Source organism: Hypanus sabinus, chromosome 10, assembly GCF_030144855.1.
Source record: "Hypanus sabinus isolate sHypSab1 chromosome 10, sHypSab1.hap1, whole genome shotgun sequence".
In the NCBI taxonomy this organism is placed as follows: Eukaryota; Metazoa; Chordata; class Chondrichthyes; order Myliobatiformes; family Dasyatidae; genus Hypanus; species Hypanus sabinus.
Genome location: NC_082715.1, coordinates 39,096,367 through 39,123,475, shown reverse-complemented (window position 1 = coordinate 39,123,475; position 27,109 = coordinate 39,096,367). Strand labels below are relative to the sequence as shown.

Sequence of the window (27,109 nt, the reverse complement as noted above, 5' to 3'; positions counted from 1 at the left end):
TCTGAACAGGGTAGCGACCCTGACCAGTATATGGTCTCAAGGATCAAAGATGTGCTGGCCTGTCTCAGTGGTGCAAAGTGGTTCAGTGTGCTGGATTTGAGGACTGGATATTACCGGATCCCCATGAGTAAGGCTGACAAAGAGAAGATGGCATTTATATGTCCATTGGGATTCCTCCGGTTCGAAAGGATGCCCCAGGGCATATCCAAAGCTCCTGCAACCTTTCAGAGGGTCATGGAGAAAATGGTGGGGGATATGAACTTGCTTGAGATATTGGTGCATCTGGATGACCTCATAGAGTTTGGGTCCACCTTGGAGGAACATGAAGTGAGGTTATTGAAGCTGCTGAACTGCCTGAAAGCTGAAGGGTTAAAAATTTCCCTGGAGAAGTACCAGTTCTGCAAGATGTCTGTCAGCTATGTTCGGCATATACTCTTACACGATGGAGTAGCTACGGATCCGTCTAAGATAGAGGCAATGATCACATGGCCAAGGCCCCAGACTGTGAGAGCTTTGCGTCGTTCCTTGGGTTCTGTGCGTACTACTGGAGATTTGTGAAGGGCTACGCGAAAGTGAGTCACCCTTTAAATCAGCTTCTGTGTGGTTACCCTCCCTTGGGAAAGAAAGGAGGACAAAAGGAGAGGAGGGTAAAGAGTATCTTAGCCCTTCAGACCCTTTTGGAACGAGGTGGGATGCAAAATGTGATGAGGTGCTTTAGAAGCTGCTGACACAAGTGCCTGTGTGGGCTTTTGCAGACCCCTGATTGTCGTAGGTACTGCAAACGGATGCTAGCAGAGTGGGCTTGGTGGTGTCCTGTTTCAGGATCAGGGCACCGGGTTAAGACCTGTTGCGTTTGTCAGCCAAAGTCTGTCACCCTCTGAGAAACGCTATCCCATGCACAAGTTGGAGTTCCTGGCATTGAAATAGGCTGTGGTGGATAAATTGAGTGACTACCTCTATAGTGCCAAGTTTGAGTTGAGGATGGACAACAATCCCCTAACCTATATCCTGACCTCAACAAAATTGGATGCCACAGGCCATCGGTGGTTGGCAGCGTTGTCTGCCTATGATTTCAGCCTGAAGTACCGGCCGGGGAGTAGGAACATTGATGCTGATGCTTTGTCCTGACACTGACATGCACCTGAAGGGCTGGACAGGGATGAAGAGTGGGAGAGCGTTCCTGCCCCAGGAGTGAAAGATATATGCCCATTCTCCATCACAGTGAAGGAAGGGCAGGATCGAGCGGTAGATCAATTGGGAGCTTCTGATGACACCATTCCACAAGCTTACTGTAATCTGACTGCTCCATAGACAAACCAGTTACCAGAATTAAGTCCTGGGGATGTGGCAGCTGTTCATTGAAATGACCAGGGCATTTGGCCAGCAGTCAAAAAGGGAGACATGGCCCAAGTGGAAAAGACAAAACACACTGCCGTGCCTCCATTACTGAGAGAATGGCCCAGATTGGTGTTGAGGAACCAGATCCTATACCGGGTCATGTTGCCTCGGGACTGGCCTCAGCATTTCTAGCTGGACCAATGGATTGCTCAAAGATCTGTCCTACTGGCCCCAAATGAAGCCGGAGGTCGAAGAGTATTGCAAGCCATGCATTCAATGCATATGGAGAAAGACGCTGCCTATGAGGGCCACTCCGTTGTCCCACTTGCAGAGTGCGGGGCCCCTTGTCCTGGTGTGTATGGCTTTCCTGTCAATAGAGCCTGATGCCAGCAACATGGTGAATGTCTTAGTCATCACGGGTCACTACACCAGATATGCACAAGCTTTCCCTACCAAGGATCAGCGGGCGTCCATAGTGTTATGGAAGAAGTATTTCATTTATTATGGCGTCCCAAGGTGAATACATAGTGATCAGGGATAGGATTTTGAGGGTAGGCTCATACATGAGTTAGTGAGCATGCTTGGGGTCAAGAAGTCGAGAATTATGCCTTTTCACCCACAGGGCGATCCCCAGCCAGAGAGGTTTAATCGGACCTTGCTAAACACGCTTGGAACCTTGGAAATCAGCAAGAAGAAAAAGTAGAGTCGACATATTAGGCATCTGGTCCACTGCTACAACTGTGCACGAAATTAAACTCACCATATTATCTGATGTTTGGGTGCGAGAGGAGGTGGCCCATCGACCTTTGTTTTGGGACTGGCAAGGAACACCTACCACCAAAGACTTATCTGAATTGTGTGTCTGATATAATAAGGGAGCTAAAAAAGAGGTATGATCAAAAGGTTAGGTTCTCCCAACTCATGCCAGGAGACTGAGCCCTCATAAGGAATTTGGGTCTACCAGGGAAGTATAAGTTGGCTGACCATTGGGCAGCTATACCCTACGTAGTGGAGAATCAGATGTCAAATGTATCAGTTTTCCAGGTGAAACCAGAGGATGGACACAGACCTGTTAAGGTTCTCTGTCAAAACCATCTTCTGCCTCTGGGACAAGAAGTGAGGGTTGACCCAGAGCCTAACCTGGAGCCTACACCAAGTAAGAGGATTCTGCGGCAACATGGAGCAACTGAAGGACCAACAGCAGGAGAGATTAGATTGGCCCCCACCCCTGAATGGGATAAGGAGTTGGAGGATGAGGAAATGGGGATGTGGTATATGCTGCCTTTTGTAAATTCCCCACTGATTGAGGAACAGATTCCCAACTCTTCTCACGCTGAGTCAGGTGAATTGGATCGACTATCTGTGGACAGACTGGGTTTCAGCAGGATCATGAAGGAGATGAAGTGGGGTTCAGCCAAGTGGCAGAGGGGTCCGAGTTGGAGGAGGGCACGAGTGATAGACCGAGGGAGGCCTCGCCATGTAGACCAGAAGTATCCCGAGAAGTGTCTGAACCTGATGAAATAGATAACAGAGTAAGGAGGTCTCAAAGAATCAGGAGACACCCCCCCCCCAGATAGGCTGGCCTATGTAACACCCAGCGGAACAGAATGTGGCACCTATCACATTGGTGAGCTACGTCACTGCCACTTACACCTGGGTTGGTCTTTGTGCTTTGTATGAAGGGGGGGGCAAATTATCTCAATGTCATGAGGACATGACTAATTTTGGTGGGGGGAGAGTGTAACACTCTGGGAAATGTTTCACTGCTAACGTAATGGTCTTTCTGTAGAAGCAGTGTTTGGGTTATGGTTAGAGGTAACAGGTGCTTTGGAATGTGAGCCATCCAATGAAGGGAGTGTGTTTCGTGTTGTGCCTGACACCAGTGTGAGCTGGGTCTTTTGTTTGGCAGGAGATGAAGGGAGAAGACGCCAGAGAGAAGAGGTTGTAGGACTCAACCCAGAGCAGGGCCATGATTAGAAAAAGGGGAAACCGTGATCTCCACACCTTGCAAGCTATCCTTTTTCATATGACTATTGTACAGAGAACAATCTGATCTAATATTTCAGTATAGTATTCAGGGTATTCTCATCTTTTTCAGAACTACAGATGACATTGGAGTTTTGTTCCAAACATGGATCAAACAAGTGAATTCCAGAAGTGAGATAACTGGCATCATAGAGCCTTAGTTAAACAAAAAAAAAATCAAAAAGGGAAAACCTTCTAATGGTGGTGTAAAGCATTCCTCAGAGTTAAACTTATGTAACTTTGGGATATCTGTCATCTTAACTTTAGGACGTTACAGCAGGAGCTGCTCTTGAGCCCAAAGTATGATGGAAGCTAAAGGCTCTGGAAGTGTCTTAAACTCGAATATTTAGTGACTTGTATTCTAGGGTTTTGAAGGTGCTGCCTGATGTGCTTTCTCTATCCCGATGGAGATAGAGGGTACATAGTTTATCATATTTCAAAATTCCACAGATATAAGAGTAGACTGGGGGAGTATGGTAAATGTAAGCTCACTGTTTAAGAAAGGAAGGAGAGAAAAAAAATGAAACGATAGACAAATTAGCCTGACATCAATCATGGGGATAATGCAGGAATCTTTTACTGATTTACTAAGTAGTGGTATCATGGCCCTCGATAAAAAAATTTAAAAAATATTGGGCAAAGGCAACGTGGATATATAAAAAGGAAATCACATTTGATAAATCTAACAGAGCATTTTGATGTAACCGGCAAAATAGATTAGGGCAAACCAGATTTTGTGACAAATTTTGACTTTCATAAGGTTTTCAGTGGGGTTCCATGTGACAAATTATTAGACAAAAGAGACAACATTGGGAGTAATATGTTGGTTGTCGATTGAGGATTGGTGAACAGGTACAAGTCAAAGAAATGGAATAAACAGTTTATCTACTCTCTGAGCAGCTAGCATTAGTAAGGTGATGTAGTTTCTTAGTTCCTGTGAGCCAGCTTCAATCCTGACTCCAGTATTTCCTCTGTGGAGTTTGCTCATTCTCCCCGATTGTGTAGATTTCTTTCAGTTCCAATTTCCTCCAACATCCCAATGTTGTGCAAATTGGTAAGTGAATTGGTCACCGCAAATTGCCCCTCATCTGCAGGTGAGTGAGAGAATCTCTGGGATAGGGCAGAGCTGATGAGCATGTGTAGAAAATAAAATGGCATTAATGTTCCACTAATGCAAATGGGTGTTTGGTAGATTGTCCAGATTAGGTGGGCCAAAAGCTTGTTTCTGTGTTCCATGTCTTTAATCTATCGTTAATGAACTCTATGAGAGGATTAAGTGCAATATATCCAAGCTTGCTGATGATCCTAAGATGGCTGGCAGTTGGACTATGTTGAGGATGCAGATAGGCATTAAGGGAACATAGACCGATCAACTGATTGGGCAAGAATATAGCAAATGTGGAAATATGTAAGGTCACGTGACTATTTTCAACATCCCACTAAGCTTCACCTTTAGCCCCCTATTCTACTCCCTACAGACTCACGACTGCATAGCCAGAATTTGATCTATCTCCATCTGCAAATGTGCAGATAAATCCACTGTAGTGGACTATATTTCATGCACATGCTCCTGTTTATATCAATAGTGCTGGGTTGACAACAACAATTTCCTTGGAGTGAACCTCACCAGTAGGCTGTCCTGGTCCAACCGCGTTGATGCTACGGCCAAAGAAACTCACTAGTGCCTCTACTTCCTGAGGAAGCTAAAGAAACTTGTCATATTCCCTTTGAACTTCACCAATTTTTTTATTGATGCACTACAGAAAGCATCCTATGCGGATGCATCGCTCCTCCATACGTAACTGCAAGAAACTGCAGAGAGTAGTGGACTACTGTGCAACTGGGTGCTAGACTTCCTAAGTAACAGATCTCAGATAGTTAAGATGTACAACCATTTCTCCCTCCTCATCATCCTCAACATATTTGCCTCCCAGGGCTTTGTGCTGAGCCCATTGCTGTACACTCTGCTCACACATCACTGCATTTCCAAACACCAGAGTAATCACATTGTCAAGTTCTCCAATGACATGACAATTGTCAATGACACGATGTTGGCTTATCACCAACCATCAGATGTCTTATAGAGAGGAGGTAGAAGAGCTCAAGGACCTCTTCCTCAAAGTCAACAGGACCAAGGAGATGGTTATCGACTTCAGGAGAACTCTCACCACTCATATCCCTTCACATTGGCGACACAGCAGTGGAAAGTGCAAGCAATTTCAAACCCCTTGGGGTACACATCTCACACAACCTCTCATGTTCTCAGAACACATTCTACACAATCAGGAAAGCTCATCAACGTCTCTACCTTCTGAGCAGGCTGGAGAGAGCTCGATAATGCACATCAATACTCAGATGCGTAACAGAGAGCAATCATTGCATAATATGGAAACTGCACTGCAGTGGGCACGAAGCCTCTGCGACTGGTAGTCAAAATTGTCCAGTGCATCACCGGCACCAACCTACTCACCATCAGGGACATACATACAGAAAGGGTGCCAGTAATATCATGAAGGATCCCACTCACCCTGCTCATGGACTGTTTGTCCCACACCCATCAAGGAGGAGGCTACATTGCATGCAAGACAGGACCATCAGACTCAAAAACAATTACCTTCCCCAAGCAATAAAGTTGATCAACACCCTTCCCCACCCCCAACCATGACTTTATCACTTCTTGTCGGTCACCTTATGTGCAGGCATTCCTGTGCCCAGCATCACTTTATCAGCATACAATCAATCTATGAATACAAGCTATCTTATGTATTTATATTTACAGTGCTTTTTTATTGTGTTCTTTATCTTACTGTGTTTTTTTGTGCTGTATCAGAGCTGGAGTAACAATTGATTCATACTTCTTTACAATTGTGTACTGAAAATGAGATTAAACAATCTTGAAAAGGTCATGGAAACCAGGGTCCCTTCCATGGACTCTGTCTTTGCTACTCACTGCCTTGATAAAGCAGGCAGAATAATCAAAGATCCCACCCTCCTTCTACATTCTTTTTTCTTACCCCTCCCATCAGGAAGAATATATGGAAGCCTGAAAGTACATACCACCAGGATCAGACTGTTCAACAGTGCCTTAGCATATCAGGATGGAATCATATCTTCACAATCATTGTTACAACCTTATGCATTAGAAAAAATCGATACGAATGGCATGTAAGATAAATTTTTCACTGTACTTATCTACATGAGACAATAATAATTCAATTGACCAATTTGCAGTTTCACCTTCAACACAGAACCTGATATGAGAAAAGTATCACTGTTCCTTCAACATTGCTGTCTCCAAATTCTGGATCTCTCTCCTAAAACCACATTACTGGAGTGCCACGTTTCCAAATGATGGCTCATAATATACCACCTTCTCAAAGATTTCTGCCCTCGTATGAGATTCCCATGTCCTTAAAAATGTGGGGCCTTAACGAGTAAAATGTAGGTGTCATATCATGACTGTGACTACTGGTTTTGAAATCAAAACAAGAACTGCAGATACTGGCAAACTGAAAGAAATATAAATGCAAGAAACTTGTTGACTATTTTGTGACAACTGACTTGTTGTGAAAGTTATTTGGTAAGTTGTGCGAACACGTAAGATGCAACTGTAGCACTTTGTGTTTGTTACTTTCCTGATTGCTCTGGACATTTAACATCAGTTTTCCATTATTATGCACACTTCTGTTCAAGCTATCTTATTTTCTACTGTTGTGATTAACATTCTACATCTGTATTTCTGTTGTCTTCGGAAATGCTTCCTTTATATCTCATGTTTTGTTTCCGTTCTCATACATTTGAAAACATCTTTGTCTTTTGAAGCATCCTTCGTGACTTTTGAACTGCTCCGCATCTTTGGGCCCAGCCAGCATTCTGATCTGAAACGTGGGCTACGAACCAGTTGCACAGCATTTTAAGAACAGGGAATACTTATTTCAACCAATATTTTCAGAACCGTCATCCTCACATAGATTGAAGATGAAAATGTAATCAAATTCCATATGCGACATTATTTAAAGAAACCGGGATAGTTTTTGTACTGTTTTTTGACGGAAGCAGGCTATTAAAATTAGAGCCACCGCATCAAGAGATCTCAAGGCAGCGCTGAACTTACAATTGGCCAAGATGGGCTGTCATTCATGACCGTGTACAAATACATTCGAAGTGACACTGATGCCAAAGCAACATGACACTACCTCTAATGAACGCCGGCCATGGAGCCAGCCGATCGACGGCGGCGAAGAAAACGCGCGCGTACGCCCCATGACATAATCAGCTCGCACAATCGGTCGGGGAAGCAGGCGGGGCCCGACCTCTGATTGACGTGCCGAAGTCCACTCGTCGCGCAGGATCCGGTGCGGCCGACTAATCGCAGCCCGGTTTAGTGCAGGGGGTGGACTCTCAGCGCGGTCATGCCTGCGGAGGAGCCAATTGGAGCTGCGACAGGGTGCTGGCCAGGACTTCCTGTGGGCGCTGAAGCCCGCCCGAGTGGGTTGGGTGTGTTTTTTTCTCCCGTGAAAGGGCGTGAAGCGGGGGGGAGGAGGAGGAGGGAGCTGCCGGCTGGGTGGGTGAACGCCGCACTGACGTCGATGCTGAATGAGATCGTCTCTGTGCTTCCCGAATGTCTTAGCGAAGTTAAACGGGAGAGAAAGGAAAGTTTAAAGACAGAACGACTGGTGGGATAGCCGCCCGTGCATGTGTTTCTTGTCGGTCAGGTCCATGGGCATTCATGGCTTGTAACTTGTGGCAGCCGGAACGTTGTTATTAAAGCGAGAGCGAGAGAGAGGGAGAAACAGGCAGAGAGAGGCGCCATTTTGTTCCTTTTTAAAAAGAACTCTCCTCGCCCCAGTTATTACCAGCCAGTGCGAGGGAGCGACAGATTATGGCGAAGAAAACCTACGATTTACTCTTCAAGCTGCTGCTGATTGGGGATTCGGGCGTGGGAAAGACCTGCGTGCTTTTCAGGTTTTCCGATGACGCCTTTAACACCACTTTTATCTCTACTATAGGTAAGGGAGAACATTGGGGAAAACGGGGATGGGAGCGGTTCCTGACCTTTTCATTGCACCGGTCACTGTAGAGGCGGCCGACCGGGTGGGGACATTCGAGGCCTTGTCCTTTTTATAGCCGCTATCCAAAGACAGCGCGACTCATTGTAACATAATGGCCACTGTGCAAGGGAAGGGGGAGTGGTACATTTTTATAACTGATTAATCGCAGTGTTGGTCTTAAATTTTTCCCTATATCTGTGGTTTCTGTGCGCGTGCCACTTGGTGTATTTTAATGGTGATTTTTGTTTTTGCGTTTTCAAGACATAATTGTACATAATGGGGCCAAGGATTTAATTTTTAATCAAAATATTTTTTAAAAAATTGCTACAAACCACACATCTTTTCGACGTTTGAGCTTAAAACTTGATATTTATGCAGTTTGTTCTATATATAGTATAATTCTTTTATGTGTGTGTATACATGTATGTATTCAGATGTTTGCATCATGTTTACAGTAATTGCTTTCCAAAAGTATGTTTATATTAAAAAAAATTTTGGATTTTTTTTGCGGTGAGGGAAGATTCTTTGTTTTTCATAAGTGACTGACGACTGATTAAAGCTACTCAAAACTTGTCACTTAAGTGTGCTGATAGTAAGCGAGTAATGGTGCACTTTATAATAAATTTAGTTTTAGATTAACATAATAGATTATGTTAACCTGTAAATTTTATGAAATATCTTGAACACAAGTTTCTATGTGTAATCATGAAGTAGAAGGTCTGTGGGCCTTTCTATATGGGAAAACAGTGTAGTTAAGAGTTTTTTGAAGAGAAAGTGAAAAGCACTGTTTTTTCCCACCACTCAGCCAATGGATCCTGGTTCCAGGTCTGTTCAAGTCAAGCTATAAGGCACTGAAATGTACTGTAGCCTCGTGACAATGTTCAGGCAACCTTGCTACTTAAGTTTTAGCTGCAAGGCTATATTTCTGAGAATGGGACCCCAATCAGTAATTCAGTTGTTGTTTCATTCAATAATTGGAGTTGCAATATCTTAGAATTGCATACTTGTAATTGAATTTGTCCCAGTGCTTTCTCATCTCCCATCTTGTAATTTTCATTTTCTGCAATTTGTAGGATGTCCTTATTTTGCTGTCCTCTTGCCTTGGACTTTCTGTTATTGTTACCCTTAAGCTCATCGGTTGGATTAATGCCCCTTGTGATGTAAACTTTGTTTCTGACTGAAATTTTGTTGGGCAACCTAGGTGGGCAGGATCATGACAGATAGAAAACATCTTGGGGTGGGGAACAAGGTTCTTTATTTAAGGGGAAAACATGCTGTTTTTAAATGTTGAGCTTGGGCAGTATTCATGTTGAAAGGGTTGTGTATATCTTTGTACACAAGTCACAAAGCTGATATGCAGATGCAGCAGATTAAGAAAGAAGATGGTATGTTAACTTTTTTGATTGTGGATTTGAGTGCAGTAGTGAAAGTTTTTTAATAGGTATATTCTGGAGCTCACTATACTCTTAAACAACTTAAATTCTAGTATTCTCTAGGTGTGGTATGCTGAGATGAAGTTGAGTTGGTCTCTTTGTAGCTAAGAATGAAAGTTGATCACAGGGAAACATAGAAATTTGTCATAAAGCTTGACTGAGTAATGCAAGAAGGGTATTTCCCCTCAGAGTCTGAATTTGGCATAAAACCTTAAAATAAATGATCATTTAGGACTGAAATGAGACAACAATGATACATTTTTCAAAATTCTTCCCCCTTTGAACTAGAGGCTGTCTCTGATTGCATTAACCAAATGTTATTTCTATCATTATCTGGACATCATCTTGAGTGAGTTCTGCAGGTGAGCAGACTTTGGTATTAGATTAGCCATCATCTTGAAGAGCAAAGTCAAAGTAGAGTCTATTGCCATGCGCAAACACATTTATTCACAAGTGTAATGAAACACTTGTAGCAACATCTCAGATAAAGTTAGTGTTTACTTGAAAGGACACAATTAGAACAAAGTGGAAGTTAGCATATGGTGTTTTGCCATTTGGTTAAGAATTGAATTGTTGAAGGGAGGTAGGTATTCTTAAAATTGGAGGTAGAGAAGCCTGAAGTCCTACATCATCTGTCTGGTGATAGTTGTGGGAAAAGGGCATGACCTGGATGATGTGTATCTTTGATAGATGTTGCTTTCTTGAGGCAGCGCATCCGTTCGATACTACTGTTGTTGGGGAGGGCTGTGCCCATGATGTATTTGGCAAAGTCCACTCCACCTTGCAGGTTCTTGCATTCCTGTGCATCTGAATTTCTGTACCAGACCATGATGCAACCAGTCAGGATACTTTTAACAGTACATCAGTAGAAGTTTGTTAGTGTTATGACAAGCTGAACCTCCTAAGAAAATAAATACACTGTGCAAAAGCCGCAACAGCAAATGTTCAACTACTCTAACTTAAATTCTTGTGATGATCGGAAGTGATTTGCTTTGGTAAGTTTCACAATGTTAGTTTAATATGATCCAAGTTGCTTCAACAATCTCCTGACAACTATTTCATCGTGAAGCTTTTTACTCCAAGGAATTGTCATCTCGCTATAAAACACAAGGTCCAACATAACTAATTCAGCTGCTTCATCCCGAGTATTCTGCAAAAGCTAGGACAGTGAGAGGTGCTATTTCAACAGACAAAGTGCCACAGATGTGGGTGGAGTCCTCAGTTCCACTGAAAGCTTGGTTGTGGATCTTGCAGGAGGAAGTTGATATGTTTCACTTTTATTATGAAGTGCTCTTAAAACATTTTTTTTCTTTGAATGGAGCTGATTCACGCTATGGGTTTGGCTTTGTGGAGAAAAGTTCAAGGTCAGTGATTGGATTAATCATGCCTTGCAAAATGTACTCAAGTTTTATTAGCATTTATCCAACAAAGATACAGGGCATGAAGATTCAAAATTGATTCTGTTTTCCTCGCCTTCTAACATAGCCACCTGTGGCAGTAGGGGCTTATTGCATTTGAAAATATAATTATACAAGATGTGTTAACATTTTCAGTTGCTTGTCAAGCTATTTGGTTCTTACGATGCAATCTTTGTCATCCCATAATTTATTATATTCTGAAATGGAATTGGATTAGAGGCCCTAAATGTATCCATACTTTCAGATCCATTAGCCTACTGTTGGGAGAGGATAAAAACAATAATAATGTGGCAGTTAGAACATTGTAATATGCTGAGTTTATATGGTATGGGAAGAAGGAAATATTTTGAGGATTCACCATGCAGGCTAAATAGGGAACCAGTGAATTCACTGTATCTGGAATTGTAAAAGATACTTAATGCTGCAAGCTTTAACGTGGAAAAATGCTCATGGCATGATGGTTATTTCAGTTGAAGATAGGCTAAAAGGGCAAAAAGCAAAGGAGAATCAATGGTTTATTTTTGGGTTGATGACCTGCTGGTAAAAAGGTGCCAAACTGAAGTGCTGTATTCCCAATTTTATTTCTTTTCAAAGGTGATGAGTGTTGGTTATTTAATTTTACTGACAAATGAAAGCTGGATGGGATCAAACCTGCAGTGAAACTATGTGGGCATAAAGATTACAGGCAGAGTATTAAGTGAAAGTTTGAGATGTTTCAGATTGGTGATAAATTGTGCAGAAGCATTTTGGATCACTGGTGGACAAAGTTAGCATACCACTTGAGGAAAATAGTATTATTTCTGAAACAATTTGAAGATTTGGCTGTAATTTTCAAGACTCAGACATCTGGAGTACTGTGTCGTATACGTAAAGCTGGATGATTGGCTTTGTTACCAATTATTGAATTGATTGGATGACAACTGAGAGGTTAAGGAAAGTGATGATCATCTTGTGCTAGAGTTCTTTGGATGCTTGAGAGTTTTTCTTTAGGTTGTCAGTGCTTTGAATTTGATATCCCGAATGCCAAAGGATATCAGAATTGTTTTTATTACTTGTGATGTAAAATTTGTGGTTCTGTGGCAACAGGGCAGTGCAAAGACATAAAATTAGTCCTGTTTTGCACAATTTATTGTTCAACTATATGTTGACAGAAGAGAAGGTATTTCTGAATTGTGTGTGGATCTTCAGGCTTCTCCATCACCTCAATGGCATGTTCCAGATGGTGAGGAGCCTTAATGACACTGCCTTCAGGCAAAATCTCTTGAAGATCTCTTTAACTGTAGAGAAAGTTCTGTCTATGATGAAGCTGGCTGTGTAAAGGCTGTGCAACCTTGTGATCCTGTGTACTGGAGCCTCTAATACCAGGCCGTGATGCAACCAGTCAAAATGCTCACAACTGTACATCTGTGGAAATTCAAGAATCCTCTGATAGACTGAAAATCAAGCACATACAAAGTAGGTTGCTGGTGTGCCTCCTCGACGATGAATATGGTATGTTAAAGCTCAAGTGCATGCAACCTGATTTATTAAATAGTGTAATGGTGTAGATTTAATTGGAAGCTTTAGTAATTTGAATTTAAATCAAATGGATGGCCTCTGTCATTTCCCCCTCAAAATATAGACCTCAGGTAAATGCTGTTGTATCTTAGCCTGATCTCGGAAACACAGTTAGAAAATAATTTAGAGCTCTTCCCTCAAGCTTGAAGGTAGACGTGCTGCAATTGAATCCAATATACCTTAGAGACACCTAGGATAAAATTTAATCCTTTTTGCATTTGATTTAAATGTTGCCTTGGAGAGCATTGTCATCATGTTCATAAATTGCTTTTCCTCTTGGAGATTCCCATGTCATTGGGTGTCTAATTGTTTTTTGGAATGCATCTCATTGGCAATCTTTGACAATCCTTGAAATTCATTTTGCAAGTATTAGTTTACAGTTGTCAGAAAAACTGGTGATGGCGATTGACTTGGCTGTTGAGCAAGGCAACGAGAGTCATCCTGATATGTACAGTGTGGGGGCTTCTGGCGGGGGGGGGGAGAGGGAATGTGGGTCGAGCAGGAATAAGTATAGACAATGATCAGTAGGGCCTAAGGGTCTCGGTGGATAGTAGGAAACTTTTCTCATGGCACAGATGTCTACAGTGATAGGGCCCAGATTTAACTTGAGCAAGAGGATTTATTGGAGTATTTACGTCAAGCAAAGGATGTTTGGAATCTGGAATGCACTGCCTGAGAAAATGGAGACTGGTACTGTTATCAACAGTCAAGAAGCATCTGGGCAACTACTTCAATCAACTTAGCAAACTAAAATATGGACCAGATGATGGTAAATGAAATTGTTTTGATGTCTGAAATGGATATGGTGAGCCAAAAGATGTGACTACCACTTTCAATGTTAATAACTGCTTTTTACCTTTTGGGGGGTGGGGGGTAGAATATAGTTGCTGCATAACTGAAGTAGAGTGTAGAGCCAATATGTTCGCTGTTTATTCATTAAAGTATTGTAGCTGGGCAAATATTTAAGATTCTTAACCAGCATCAGTGCCAATGTGACATTGTGCTTGCTTCACAAATTCAGACATTTTAACTCTAAGCAGCAGTCCACATACAGTGACACTGGCATAGAAGAATCCTTTTGATTTTGACATCAATCATTTGCAATGATTGAAAAGATGTTCAATTTTACCTAGGCTATTCCAACAATCATCATCGTCCAAAGTCTGTCACTTAATATCTATTAAGTCTGTTCTTTGGCTCTTGATAAAATATTTGTGTAGATTCTGACCGTAAAGTGCATTGTTTGCCCTTTATTTTGTATGCACAGGATATGTAGATATAGCATTATATCACACACCAGTGATGTTTTTCTCTGCCAGGAAAGCATTTGAAAGATTTGGTTATTAGAGAAGTGTTCTTAAAGGAAATACTTTGTTTTAATGATGCTTCGGCATTGCATGAGCATATACCAGGGGCAAGTGAATTCTTAGGAACATTGTTCATGTTCACACATGTAACAGATTTCAATGCTTATGAGCTGAGGGCTATTTATTATTGGCACGATTTAGTGAAATAGTTCACTTGTTAACTTAATTTTGCATCAGCTTTTGACAAGAGTTGAGGAAAGTCATTTTACATTTGAACATGGCGGTCAAGCGCAGATGTGTGCAACCTTAATTAAATTTTGACTACTCTTTTTTTACCATGAAGTCCACAACTTGATTTTACTGTACCAAGCAGAATGTTGGCACAAGATTTCAAAATCTCCTGAAATTCTTGCTGCAGTTGTTGGAGCCATGGTGAACTTTATTCACATTTTAAGATTTGAACTAGGTAAGGTGCATCCAGAAGAATGAGTCTATTTCCTTGGGAAAAAGATATCAAAATAAATGAAACCGTAATAAGATTTTATTAATCCACACACGAGGAAATCTGCAGATGCTGGAAATTCAAGCAACACACACAAAATGCTGGTGGAACGCAGCAGGCCAGGCAGCATCTATAGGGAGATGCACTGTCAACGTTTCGGGCCGAGACCCTTTTGTCAGGACTAACTGAAAGGAAAGATGGTAAGAGATTTGAAAGTAGGAGGGGAGGGGAAAATGTGAAATGATACAAGTCTGGAGTGGGTGGGTCTTCTCCATTGAAGGTATTTTATAAGTTATTGCTGACTCTTCAAATTTGAAGCACTCGTGTACTTGAGTTTTCTAAATCCAAATGGTAGATTGAGGAATATTGTGTAAGATTCAGAGGTCATCTGGAGTTGGTTGTCAATTTGTTGGAGGACTTCATATGTGCATAATTTGGGCAACATTGAATTCCCTGAGAGTGTATAGTAGAGATGCCTTGAATGCTGTAGTTGGTGGTGAAGGTCCTTTTGTATTCAAATTAATGTCACGTTTGACTTGGAAGTAACTTGTAGTGGTAGTTTCCGTGTTCCTGCAGCTTCCTCTCTTTCCTATTGGAAATGCTGCAAGACTGGGAACTGCATCTTGAGAATTGTGCTCAAATAAATGTATTGGTATAATGATGGAAATAAATGTGTAGGGTGATTTGATAGCTCTGTGTGATCAGTCAAATTTATTACCATCTTCTGACGTGAAATTCATTGTTTTACAGTAACTGTACAGTGCAAAGACAAAATTGCCATGAATTACAAAGTAGTGCAGGAAAAAGGATCTTGTTTACAAACTGTTCAGAAAGCTGGACCAGAAGAAGCTGTTTCTGAATTAAGTGTGGCTCTACGTACTTGTGCATCTCCTCTGACGGTAGTAACTAGTCATGTTCTGTATGTTGAGGATCTTAATGATGAATGCTGCCTTCTTGAAGCATCACCTCTACTCTGGTAGGGTGGATTGTGGCGATGATGGAGTTGGCGGAATCTATAACACTATGAGCCCTCTTGCAATTGCATTGGAGTCTCCTTGCCAGGTTGTGATAGCAGTCGGTCAGAATATTATCCACTATACATGAGATGTTTGCTAGTCTTTGTGACATGACTAATTTCCTCAAATTTCTAATGAAGTAGAACCGCTGGCATACATCATTTGTGATTGCATCAATGTATAGGGTGGAGGGCATGTCCTTGGACGTTGACACCAAGGAATTTGATGCTATTCTCTTGACATTGCCTTCCTGAAGTCCAGAATCAATTCTTAAGTGGGAGGATGAGCAGCTAGAGGTCATGATCCATGTAGGTATTGATAACATATGTAGGAAGACGGACAGGGTTCTGCAGAGTTTTGGGAGTTAGGAGTTAACTTCAATGATAGGATCTCCAGGGTTATGATTGCAGGATTCCTACCTGTGTCATTTGCTAGTAAAGCCAAAAATAGGAAGATCATGTAATTTAACAGGTTGCTAAGAAGTTGGTGTAAAAGGGTGAGCTTCAGATATTTGGATCATTGGGCTCTCTTCCAGGGAAAGTGAGACCTGTACAAAAGAAATACCTTTGTGCCTATACTGGAGGATGTAAATGTCCTAGTGGGAAGGTTTGCTAGTATAGCACGGGGGTGGGGGGTGGATTGTGAGTTGCCTGAGGATGGGAGCCAGAGTGCCGGAACAGATAGTGGAATGTTTGTGCAGACAGATGTTTCTGAGACTTCAAAGTCAGAAAACAAAATGTTGAGCATCATTGGACTAATGTTTTGAATTGCTTGTATTTCAATGCAAGAAGTATTCTAAGAAAGGCAAATGAGCTCAGGGCATGGGTCAGCACATGGAATTATGATATTGTAGCCAATAGTGATACTTGGTTGTAGGTGAGGTACTGGAGGATAGCTAATGTTGTTCTGCTGTTTGAGAAATGCTCTTAAGAATAAGCCACAAAATTGTAGGCCAGTGAGCCTGACATCAGTAGTGGGAAAGCTATTGGAAGGTATTCTAAGGGACCAGATATGAGTATTTGGATAGACAAGGACTGATCAGGGATAGTCAGTATGGCTTGATACATGGTAGGTCACGTTTAACTTGCCATATAGCATTTTTAGAAGAAGTGGTTAGGAAAATTGAAGGCAATGCAGTTGTCTACATGGCTTTTGACAAGGTCCCACATGGGAGGTTGGTTAAGAAGGTTCAGTCACTTGCCATTCAAGGTAAGGTAGTAAACTGAATTAGACATTGGCTTTGTGGGAGAAGCCAGAGAGTGGTAGTAGATGGTTGCCTGTCTGACTGGAGGCCTTTGACTAGTGGTGTGCCAAAGGAATCAGTGCTGGCTCTGTTGTTGTTTGTGATCTATATCAATGATCTCGGTAATGTGGTTAACTGGATCAGCAAATTTGTGTTGTACATCAAGATTGAGGGTGTAGTGGAGAGTGTGGAAGGCTGTCATGGTTTGCAGAGGGATTTGGATCAACTAGAAAATGGGCTGAAAAATGGCAGATGGAATTTTATGCAGACAAGATGTTGCACTTTGGGAGGACCAACTAGGGTGGGTTTTAAACAGTGAGTAGTAGGGCAGTGAAAAGTGTAGTAGAGCGAAGGGATCTGGGAATACAGGTCTATATTTCATTGAAAGTCTTGTTACAGGTGAGTATGGTTGTAAAGGTAGCTTTTGGCATATTAAATCAATCTATTAAGTACATGGGATGTTAATGTTGAAGTTGTGTGAGATGTTGGTGAGGCCAAATTTGTGTAGAACAGTTTTGGACACCTACCTAAAGGAAAGATGAAAATAAGATTCAGAGTACTGAAAAGTCGCAAGATTTTTGCCAGGAATAGAGAACTTGAGTTATAAGGAAATATTGAATAGGCTTGGACTTTATTCCCTAGAATACAAAAGATTGAGGTGAGATTGACAAACCTATGAGGGGTATAGATGGGGTAAATGCAAGCCGTTTTTCTACTGATGTTGGGTGAGAGTGCTGCTGGTGGTAATGGATTGATTGAGGGTGAATATATTCTCAGATTGGTGAGAATATTGAACAAGCTGCCATTGCAATTGGTGGATGCAATTTCAATCTCAACATTTAAGAAGTTTGGATAAGTACTTGAATGAGGAGCGATATGGAGGTCTGATCCGGGTGCAGGTCAATGCGACTAAGCAGTTTAAATGCTTCAACACAGACTACATCGGCCAAAGGGCCTGTTTCAGTTCTATTGGTTTCTAAGACTATTGATGTTTTTAAAACTCTCTCTCTGGACAATTCGAGCAGAATATTTCTTCGTTTCCCAGTTTTTCTTGAAGGTGGTGGAAAGGTTTTGGATTTGTAATCTAAATGGCCTTTGAAGAATTGTGCAAACTGTATGTCTTGGCTTCAACGTATTTGCGATTTGTTGACTACTTTTGTGATGGGTGATGCAGCAGAATCTTACCATAGAGGCTGCCTAAGCTTTGGGGTATTTCAACTATCAATGATCATGTTTGTTTGGCCAGAGGTAGTTTGGTTCTGGAGCACATCTTCAATACTTGACAGGTACACTCAGTTGTTTAATGTTATTATGCTGATGGAATCAGATGTGCAGCTTCCGGTTGGAACAGATGGGGCAGTTGAATATCACTTTTGACTGAAGTAACAGAAATCAGTTTGGCCCTTTACATTCATTGCTGTGCTCTACTTTTGCTGAGCATAGGTTTGTTCCTAGGCCTTTATGCACTGAAGGTCTAAACTCTTAAAAACTAATTAGCACATACTCTAAAACATTTCTGATGACAGAACCAGCCACCCAAAATTAATGTCAGGGCTGCCTGAGTACACAAATATGGTAAGTACACAAATTATTGATTACCTGCTTGATATGTTAAGTGACAACATCTGTCTAGTCTGCCAGCTGGCATTCAAGTTGCAATGGTGCATATAAGTTTGGATTGCCACGAGTGCAAACCCATTCGTTTGGCTTTGCATATGTATTCTTAGTCTGTGGAGCAGGTTGTGCTTTTGATTTCAATTCGCTGCTTACAATTTACAAAAAAAAAGACTAAAGGCGAATTGCTAAGTTCCTCAAACTTACGATTAGTACTGAAACCTGAATATCGATTGAATTAATATCTGCAATATTCACATAACTCCAGAATACTCCCTACCGTGATTTATTTATTTTGGATTTCCCCCAGATTTCTTCGCTAATTTTGAGTGTTGTGTTTGCTTGCACAAAATCCTGTGCTGTAGTTGAGTTAAGTTGCCTGCAACCTCATCTCCCTTTTGGACCAGGATCAATCGCTGAACTTAATGACAGTGAAGGGAAAATAGTGGGCCAAAATGTTAATTGGAATGTTGTTGCTGAGTGCAGTTGAGTCGTCATTGACTCATGGCAACGCTATGGTTAGTGTAGGTTTTCCTACCAATATACAGAAGTAGAGTGCCACGCCTGCCTTCTGCACAGATACCACTGCTGTCCAGGGATCCATCCGGTTTCGAACCCGGGACCATCTGCTTTGAAGTCCAGTGCAGCCGCCATAAACCACCTTCCTATTAATGATCTACAGTTCCTTGGGTGTGTTTTGAACTGCCCATTCTGTTTCATAAATTTGACACACACAGTCTCTGAAGACTCATTCATGACTGGCCTTGGCAGTATTGCAGAATTTTATCGACTTTGAGCTGTCTGTGATTTATACTTCAAGTGTGTGTATTTCTGTATGTAATTTGACCATAATTTTCCTGACTAGTTCTGCAGGTAACCGGTAACAAAATAAAATTGTAGTCTGTGATGTAAGATGCCTCTGACATTTTAGCTATTTAATCTGCTCTAACTCTTGCCCATTGAGTATTGTGAATATGTTCGGTAGAATGAAGGTGGAACAGTCCAGTGATCTTTCTCATAATGGCATCAGCATGCATCTCCATTTCCCTGAATAGAATTGCTCTGTAGACAGGAAGGGGTAAGGAATGTTAAGCTCTTTCAGTTGGTGTTTATCTTGCCCTTTTTGGAAATGCTATTCACAAACGAGAAAATCTGCAGATGCTGGAAATCCAAACAGCATATACAAAATGCTGGAGGAACTCAGCAGGCCGGGCATCATCCATGGGAAGAAGTATTGTTGATGTTTTGGGTAGAGACCCTTCAGGGCGGGGGTGGCGGGGAAGATGTGTCAGGGCAAAAAAGTGGGAGGAGGGGAGAAAGAACCACAAGGTGATAGATGAAACTGGGAGCGGGTGAAGGGGAAGTTGATGAAATCGATACAGGGCTCAAGAAGGGGGAATCTGATGGAGAACACACAAAGTACACTGCAGATGCTGTGGTTAAAGCAACACGGACAACAAGCTGGAGGAACTCAGCAGGTCTGGCAGCATCCGTGGAAACGAGCAGTCAACGTTTCGGGCCGAGACCCTTCTTCAGGACTGAAGAGGGAGGGGCAGGGGCCCTATAAAGAAGGTGGGGGGAGGGTGGGAAGGAGAAAGCTGGTAGGTGTCAGGTTAAAAACCAATCAGAGGTAAGATCAAGGGGTGGGGGAGGGGATAGGCAGGAAAGGTGAAGATGGAATTTGATAAAGAATAAAAGGCCATGGAAGGCAAAAGGTGGAGGAATACCAGAAGGAGGACATAAGGTGAGAGAGGGAAATGGGAATGGTGGAGGTGGGGGAGGGATAGTGGTTTACCAAAAGTTCGAGAAATTGATGATCATGCCATCAGGTTGGAGGCTACCTGAGTGTGGCCTCATTGCAACAGCAGAGGAGGCCATGTACTGACATGTCGGAATGGGAAGTGGAATTAAAATGAGCGGCCACTGGGAGATCCCACTTTTTCTGGCAGTTGGGGTGGAGGTGCTCAGCGAAGCAGTCTCCCAATCTGTGATAGGTCTCACCGATACACAGGATGCTACACTGAGCAGCAGATGACCCCAAAAGACTCACAGGTGGAGTGTCGCCTCACCTGGAAGTCCAGTTTGGGGCCTTGAATGGTAGTGAGGGAGGAGGTGCAGGGGCCGATGTGGCACTTGTTTCACTTGCAAGGATAAATGCCAGGAGGGAGATCAGTCGGGAGGGACAAACAGACAAGGGAGTCACATAGGGATGATCCCTGAGGAAAGCAAAAAGTGGGGGAGAGCGTAAGATGTGCTTGGTAATAGGATCCCTTTGGATGTGGTTGAAGTTATGGAGAATTTCATAGAAACATAGAAAATAGGTTCAGGAGTAGGCCATTCAGCCCTTTGAGCCTGCACCGCCATTCAGTATGATCATGGTTGATCATCCAGCTCAGAACCCTGTACCTGCTTTCTCTCCATACCCCCTGATCCCTTTAGCCACAAGGGCCATATCTAACTTCCTCTTAAATATAGCCAATGAACTGGCTTCAACTGTTTGCTGTGGCAGAGAATTCCACAGATTTACCACTCTGTGTGAAGAAGTTTCTCCTCATCTCGGTCCTAAAAGGCTTCCCCTTTATTCTTAAACTGTGACCCCTCGTTCTGGACTTCCCCAACATCGGACACAATCTTCCTGCATCTAGCCTGTCCAATCCCTTTAGAATTTTATGCGTTTCAATAAGATCCCCCCTCAATCTTCTAATTTCCACTGAGTATAAGCATAGTCGATCCAGTCTTTCTTCATATGAAAGTCCTGCCATCCCAGGAATCAATCTGGTGAACCTTCTCTGTACTCCCTCTATGGCAAGAATGTCTTTCCTCAGATTAGGGGACCAAAACTGCACACAATATTCTAGGTGCGGTCTCACCAAGACCTTGTACAACTGCAGTAGAACCTCCCTGCTCCTGTACTCAAATCCTTTTGCTGTGAATGCCAACATACCATTTGCCTTTTTCACCGCCTGCTGTACCTGCATGCCCACCTTCAATGACTGGTGTACAGTGACACCCAGGTCTCATTGCATCTCCCCTTTTCCTAATCGGCCACTATTCAGATAATCTGTTCCCCTGTTATTGCAACCAAAGTGGATAACCTCACATTTATCCACATTAAATTGCATCTGCCATGAATTTGCCCACTCACCTAACCTATCCAAGTCACCCTGCATCCTCTTAGCATCCTCCTCACAACTAACACCGCCGCCCAGCTTCGTGTCATCCGCAAACTTGGAGATGCTGCATTTAATTCCCTCGTCTAAATCATTAATATATATTGTAAACAACTGGGGTCCCAGCACTGAGCCTTGCGGTACCCCACTAGTCACTACCTGCCATTCTGAAAAGGTCCTGTTTACTCCCAATCTTTGCTTCCTGTCTGCCAATCAATTCTCTATCCACATCAATACCATACCCGCAATACCGTGTGCTTTAAGTTTGCACACTAATCTCCTGTGTGGGACCTTGTCAAAAGCCTTTTGATAAGTATACCACATCCACTGGCTCTCCCCTATCCACTCTATTAGTTACATCTTCAAAAAATTCTATAAGATTAATCAGACATGATTTTCCTTTCACAAATCCACTTGCTGAATTTCACATGCTGGACACAGGCTAGAAGCATGCTTGGTGAGGACAAGAGAAACCCTATCCCTGGTGGGAGGTGGGGTGAAGGCAGATGTGTGTGAAATGGAAGAGGTCTGTTTGAGAGCAGCATTAATGGTGGAGCAAAGATAGCCCCTTTTGAAGAAGGAAAACACCTCATCCTGAGAGCAGATGGAGGAATTGAGAGAAGGTGGGGTTTTTTTTAACAGGTAACGGTGGGAAGTTGTGTAGTCCGGTTAGCTGTGAGAATCAGTGGGTTTATAATCATTGGTAGGTAAGCTGTCTCTAGAGATAGAGACAGAGATGGAGAAAGGTGTAAGAAATGGACCAGGTAAATTTGAGGGCTGAATGAAAGTTAGAGGCAAAATTGACTCCAGTGCAGTCGTTGATGTAGCATAGGATCCAGTGTAGTCTTAGCGCATAGATTGTTCCACGTAGCTAACAAGTCGGCAGGCATAACTGGGACCACGCAGGTTGTTTGAAGGGAGTGAGAAGAGCCGAAGGAGAAATTATTATGAGGGAGGGGAGTGGTGGTGGAGGGAAACTGAGTCTGGTGTCCAGAAAGAAATGGAGAGCTTTGAGGCCTTCCTGGTGGGGAATGGAGGTGTATAGGGACTGAACATCCAAAGGGAAAATAAGATGATGGGTGCCAGAGAACCTGAAACTTGAAAAGATCAAGATCATGTGAATTGTCATGAATGTAGGTAGGAAGAGACTGGACCAGGAGATTAAACTGAGTTGGAGTATGCAGATATAAGTTCAGTGGGGCAGGAGCAAGAAGAAACAATCAGTCTACCTTGGCAGGCAGGTTTGTGGATCTTGGGTGAACCAACAGGTCTACCTGGTTTAATTTCTTGAACTTCTAGTAATGCCCCATATTTACCATTTTCCCCCTCTCACCTTATCACCTCCCTCTGGTGCTCCTCCCCCTTTGTTTTCTTCCATGGCCTTTTGGCCTCTCGTATCAGATTACCCTTCTCCATCCCTATATCTCTTTCACCAATCAACTTCACAATTCTTTATGTAACCCCAATCTGCAGTTTCACCTATCACCTTGTGGTTCTTTCTACCCTCTCCTCACTTTCAAACTCTGACTCATTTTTTTTTCACATCCTGGTGAAGGGTCTTGGCCTGAAACATCGACTATACTCTTTTCCATAGATGGTTCCTGGCCTGCTGTGTTCCTCGAGCATTTTGTGTGTGGTGCCTGGCAATTATGTAGTTGACAATTTGAGGATGTGCCGCTCTTAACTGGAATTGTGGTGTCATCTCAGATTGGCCTGTCCTACTGACGCATCTAATCTGCCAAACTGATGAAGAACTGTTCGTTTCCACTTTGTTTTTCCACAATGATTAGTTTGTATAGTTGAATATTAAATCTCTATTGACCAAAATTTGGCAAAATCCTTTGTACCATGTATATGAGTTACCCTTTTTTCCACTCATATACTGGATCCATGTTTTCCTTGGATAAATTAATGCTGACTCTGCTCAATAATATCCTTCATTGATACTAATATTTGTTGTGCTGTTAATTAACATTGGGCCAACAGGCAATAATCCTGTGTTTTCTGGCTTTGTGTTTTAAATAGTGTTATATTTAACCCCTTCCATTTACAGGAACATTGAGAATCTTTTCAATTTGGAAGATGATCAGAGTAGCATATGGTTCCTTTTTCAAAACTGATTATTGTGCCCTTGGGGGGTTTATCAGCCTTCAAGCCTACTAAGTAACATTTGTTTCTTCCTCATCCTCAGAACTTGTCTTCCTTGAAGACAGGTCTAATTTTTCTGTTATTTAATTGTTGCAAATGATCCTGCTTTGGTCTGCTGGGGGTCAACAATGGACCTTGCTAGTTTTTACATAAAATATCTTTGAGACTTAATTTTTCTGGGGTTCTGGAATGTTCAGACAATGATGACTAGCGTCTCTGATAATCTCCAAGACATCAGTAATGTCAGGAAAACTGTTGTAATATACGAGGAGCTCGAGACTTCATATGGACGTAGCTGTCCTCCAGGAGATGCATCTCGGTCACTCGGGCACACTAAAGGATAAAGACTATACCTTTTACTGGCAAGGGAAGGGCTCAGGCATGGAGTAGGCTTTGCAGTCAGGAACACATTGTTGAAGACAGTGAAACCAGGCAGTAGTGGATTTGAGGGACTTGTTTCTTTTCACCTCAATACCACCAAAAGTGTGGTTTCTCTTGTATGTTCCCACTGACTCGTGCTCCAACCACTGGCATCAACTGTACTTAGTCTTGATTAGTGCTTCTTCCATGGCAGTGTGCTTTTCACACGCTCCTTTCATAGCACAGACAACTACATGGATCTTTGGTGTGTTTTTCGACCAGACTGCAGTAAAAGAAATTCCATTGCACAAAGCAAGAAGGGAATCCTTACATTCATGTCAGTAAAATGTCTCACCCAGACTTCTAGTAGTATTCTAAGTCATTCAAGAAAGAACTGAGTGCTCAGGTACTGGAAACTATCACAGAAATGGAACTTCTGCAGAATACCATTCTCAGCTATCTTTGGGAAGAAGACCTCAAACAAATGACTGCTTCGATGCCAAATCCAACAAGATGACAACCCCCAATCTTTGAAATCAAACGTGCTAGCCTAGCCAGGTATAAACATTCACCTATTGAGAGGAACCTGTGGGTCCTCAGGGCTGCTAGAAGTAAAGTTCAACAGACTGCTAGGCATTGTAGATCAGTGAAGCCATCCAGACTGGAGCACTGACAAACAGTATTGAGTATGTACGAGAGCATCAAGGAAGTCCGTGGCCCATGTCAGAGCAAGATGGTTCCCCTCAAATCTATCACTGGAGAAGTAATCACACAGGCAAAAAGATGGAGAAATGGACAGAACATTATTCTGACCTCAACTGCAGAGTGAACAATGTGTCCTAGCTCAGCCCTGAATGTTATTGAGTGCCTGCTGACAAAAGAAGAACTGGATGCAAAGTCAACCCTAGAATTCAGCCAGGTCATTGGCAGCTTGGCCCCCAGGGAAGGTACTAGGCAACGATGGGATTCCCTTCACCACCCCCCCCCCCCCCAACCTGATCAAGCACTGCATGACTACCCTACTGTAATGAAGTTTTCTCTGTGCTGACAGAAAGGAGCTGTACCACAGGGTATGAGGGATGCAAAGATTACCTTCTACAAAAACCAAATGTGAGAAGTGACTGTAACAACTATAGGGGCATCTCCCCTGAGTTTTGTGGGCAAAGTCTTTGCCCGAGTCTTGATCAGCCTACAGAAGCTGGCTGAATGCAACTGCCTGGTGTCAGTAGCTTTCATGATGGAAGGTCAACTATGAAGATAATTTTCTCTCTACCAACTCCAGGAGAAGAGCAGAAAACAAAAGAAACCCCTCTACATTTTATTTACTGATCTCACCAGGACATTTGACTCTGTAGCGATGGGTTCTTTTAGATAGATCCACTCCAAGGTAGGCTGCCCACAAAGACTGGCAGGGCATGATTGGATCCATCCATGTTAATATGAAGGGTCTGTGCTCTTTGGAGCCCTTTGACATAAGCAGTGGCTTGAAGCAGGGCTGTGTTCTAGCCTCTGCTTTCCTGGGAACCATCTTTGATGAACATTGCAACAGAGGGATATCTCTGCACGAGATCAGATAGCAGGCTTTTTAACCTTGCCTGCCTAACAGCCAAAACCAAAATGCTTGAGGCTATGATCAGAGAAATGCTGTTCACTAATGATATAGCGGTCACAACCCACACTCTGCAGCAACTCCAGAGCTTGATGCGTTACTTTTCCCAGGCCTGCAAGGAATTTGGTCTGGCTATCAGCCTCAAACAGACAAACATCTTGGGATAAGACATGGAGGCGCCAGTCATTACCATTTATCTCTAAATTGGATGTTCATCAGTTCACGTACATGGGATCCATCATCAGTGCCAACCTTTCTTTGGATGCAGAAATTAGCAAGTACATCAGAAAACTATAACTCTTGTCCAAACGAGTTTAGAACACCAAATTCTCAGTCAAAACAAAGATGGTAGTGTATAGTGCTTGTATCACAGCACAGTACCATTGAGACCTGGGCACATACACAGAGATATAGATGTGTAATGGTTAGTGTAATATTATTACAACTTGTGGCATCCTGGAGTTCAATTCCATTGCCGTTCTGTAAGGAGTCTGTATGCCCTCCCTGTGGAATGCATGGGTTTTCTCTGGCACTTTGCTTTCTTCCCACAGTCCAAACAAGTACAGGGTAAGTTAACTGGACATTTTAAGTTGTCCTGAGATTAGTTTTGGGCTAATCAGGTTTGTCAGGAGTTGCAAGACACAAAGGATCAGAAGGCCTATTCTGCGCTGCATGGCCAAACAAACAAGAAGGATCACCATCTTCCACTTAAGAAACCTTCATCAATCTTGGGCATCTCATACCAGCCTGTACTCAGGCAACGTAGGCTGTGCTGGCTGGGCTGCATCCCCTTCATGTAGGATAGCCGTACCCTGAAAGACTTATCTTTGATGAGCTGGTGACAGGCAAGAGGGCTACTGGCCACCTGCATCTGCGCTGCAAGGATGTCTGCATTCGTGACATGAGGGTGCTGGACATCAACGCTGAATCCCTGGGAAGAACTTGCAGGCAACCACACCAGGTGGAGAAACACTCTGAAACAAGAACTTAAGTTGGGCGTAAAAAGTTGCTGAAAGTGACAAAGGGCAGACAGAGCCCAAAGGAAGGAATGCTCGAGCAGAGCTAAGACTACTTTTAGATGTGATCTTTGCAACAAACTGCTAATCTTGCATCACTTTCATCAGCCACAAATGGTACTGCACCAACAGCGTAGTCAGTTTGTTTGCTACATCTGTGACATTTGGTCTCAACTAATTTTCTTATCTGAGACTTCAGCACATTTTTAAAAAATTTGATCCTCCTTTGAGCTCTGTGTACCCACCTTCATTTTGCTCAGAAATCTGGCAACTTTTCAGTCTTCCTTTAACTTAATGTTATT

The 27,109-nt window shown here is 42.7% G+C and overlaps 2 protein-coding genes across 10 annotated transcripts in view; one reads left to right on the top strand and one right to left on the bottom strand.

Annotated features, from left to right (window-relative positions):
* The window catches only part of LOC132400599 (kinesin-like protein KIF3C), a 304,930-nt gene extending 296,176 nt beyond the window's left edge, over positions 1–8,754 (bottom strand). For 7 of the 9 annotated variants that reach the window (XM_059981701.1, XM_059981704.1, XM_059981703.1 and 4 more), the window contains exon 1: positions 7,478–7,616. Coding sequence is in view for 1 of the 9 variants with exons in the window: in XM_059981707.1 (XP_059837690.1) it covers positions 7,478–7,522 (45 nt within the window). In the remaining 8 variants the exon portion in view is untranslated. Of the gene's footprint in view, positions 1–6,420; positions 6,483–7,477; positions 7,617–8,418 lie in introns of those variants that run through there. The other 2 variants (XM_059981708.1, XM_059981709.1) reach the window with 2 other exon arrangements.
* The window catches only part of rab10 (RAB10, member RAS oncogene family), a 63,734-nt gene continuing 44,513 nt past the window's right edge, over positions 7,889–27,109 (top strand). The window contains exon 1 of the mRNA XM_059981711.1: positions 7,889–8,372. Within this exon, the coding sequence (XP_059837694.1) occupies positions 8,246–8,372 (127 nt within the window). The 5' untranslated portion in view covers positions 7,889–8,245. The remainder of the gene's footprint in view (positions 8,373–27,109) is intronic.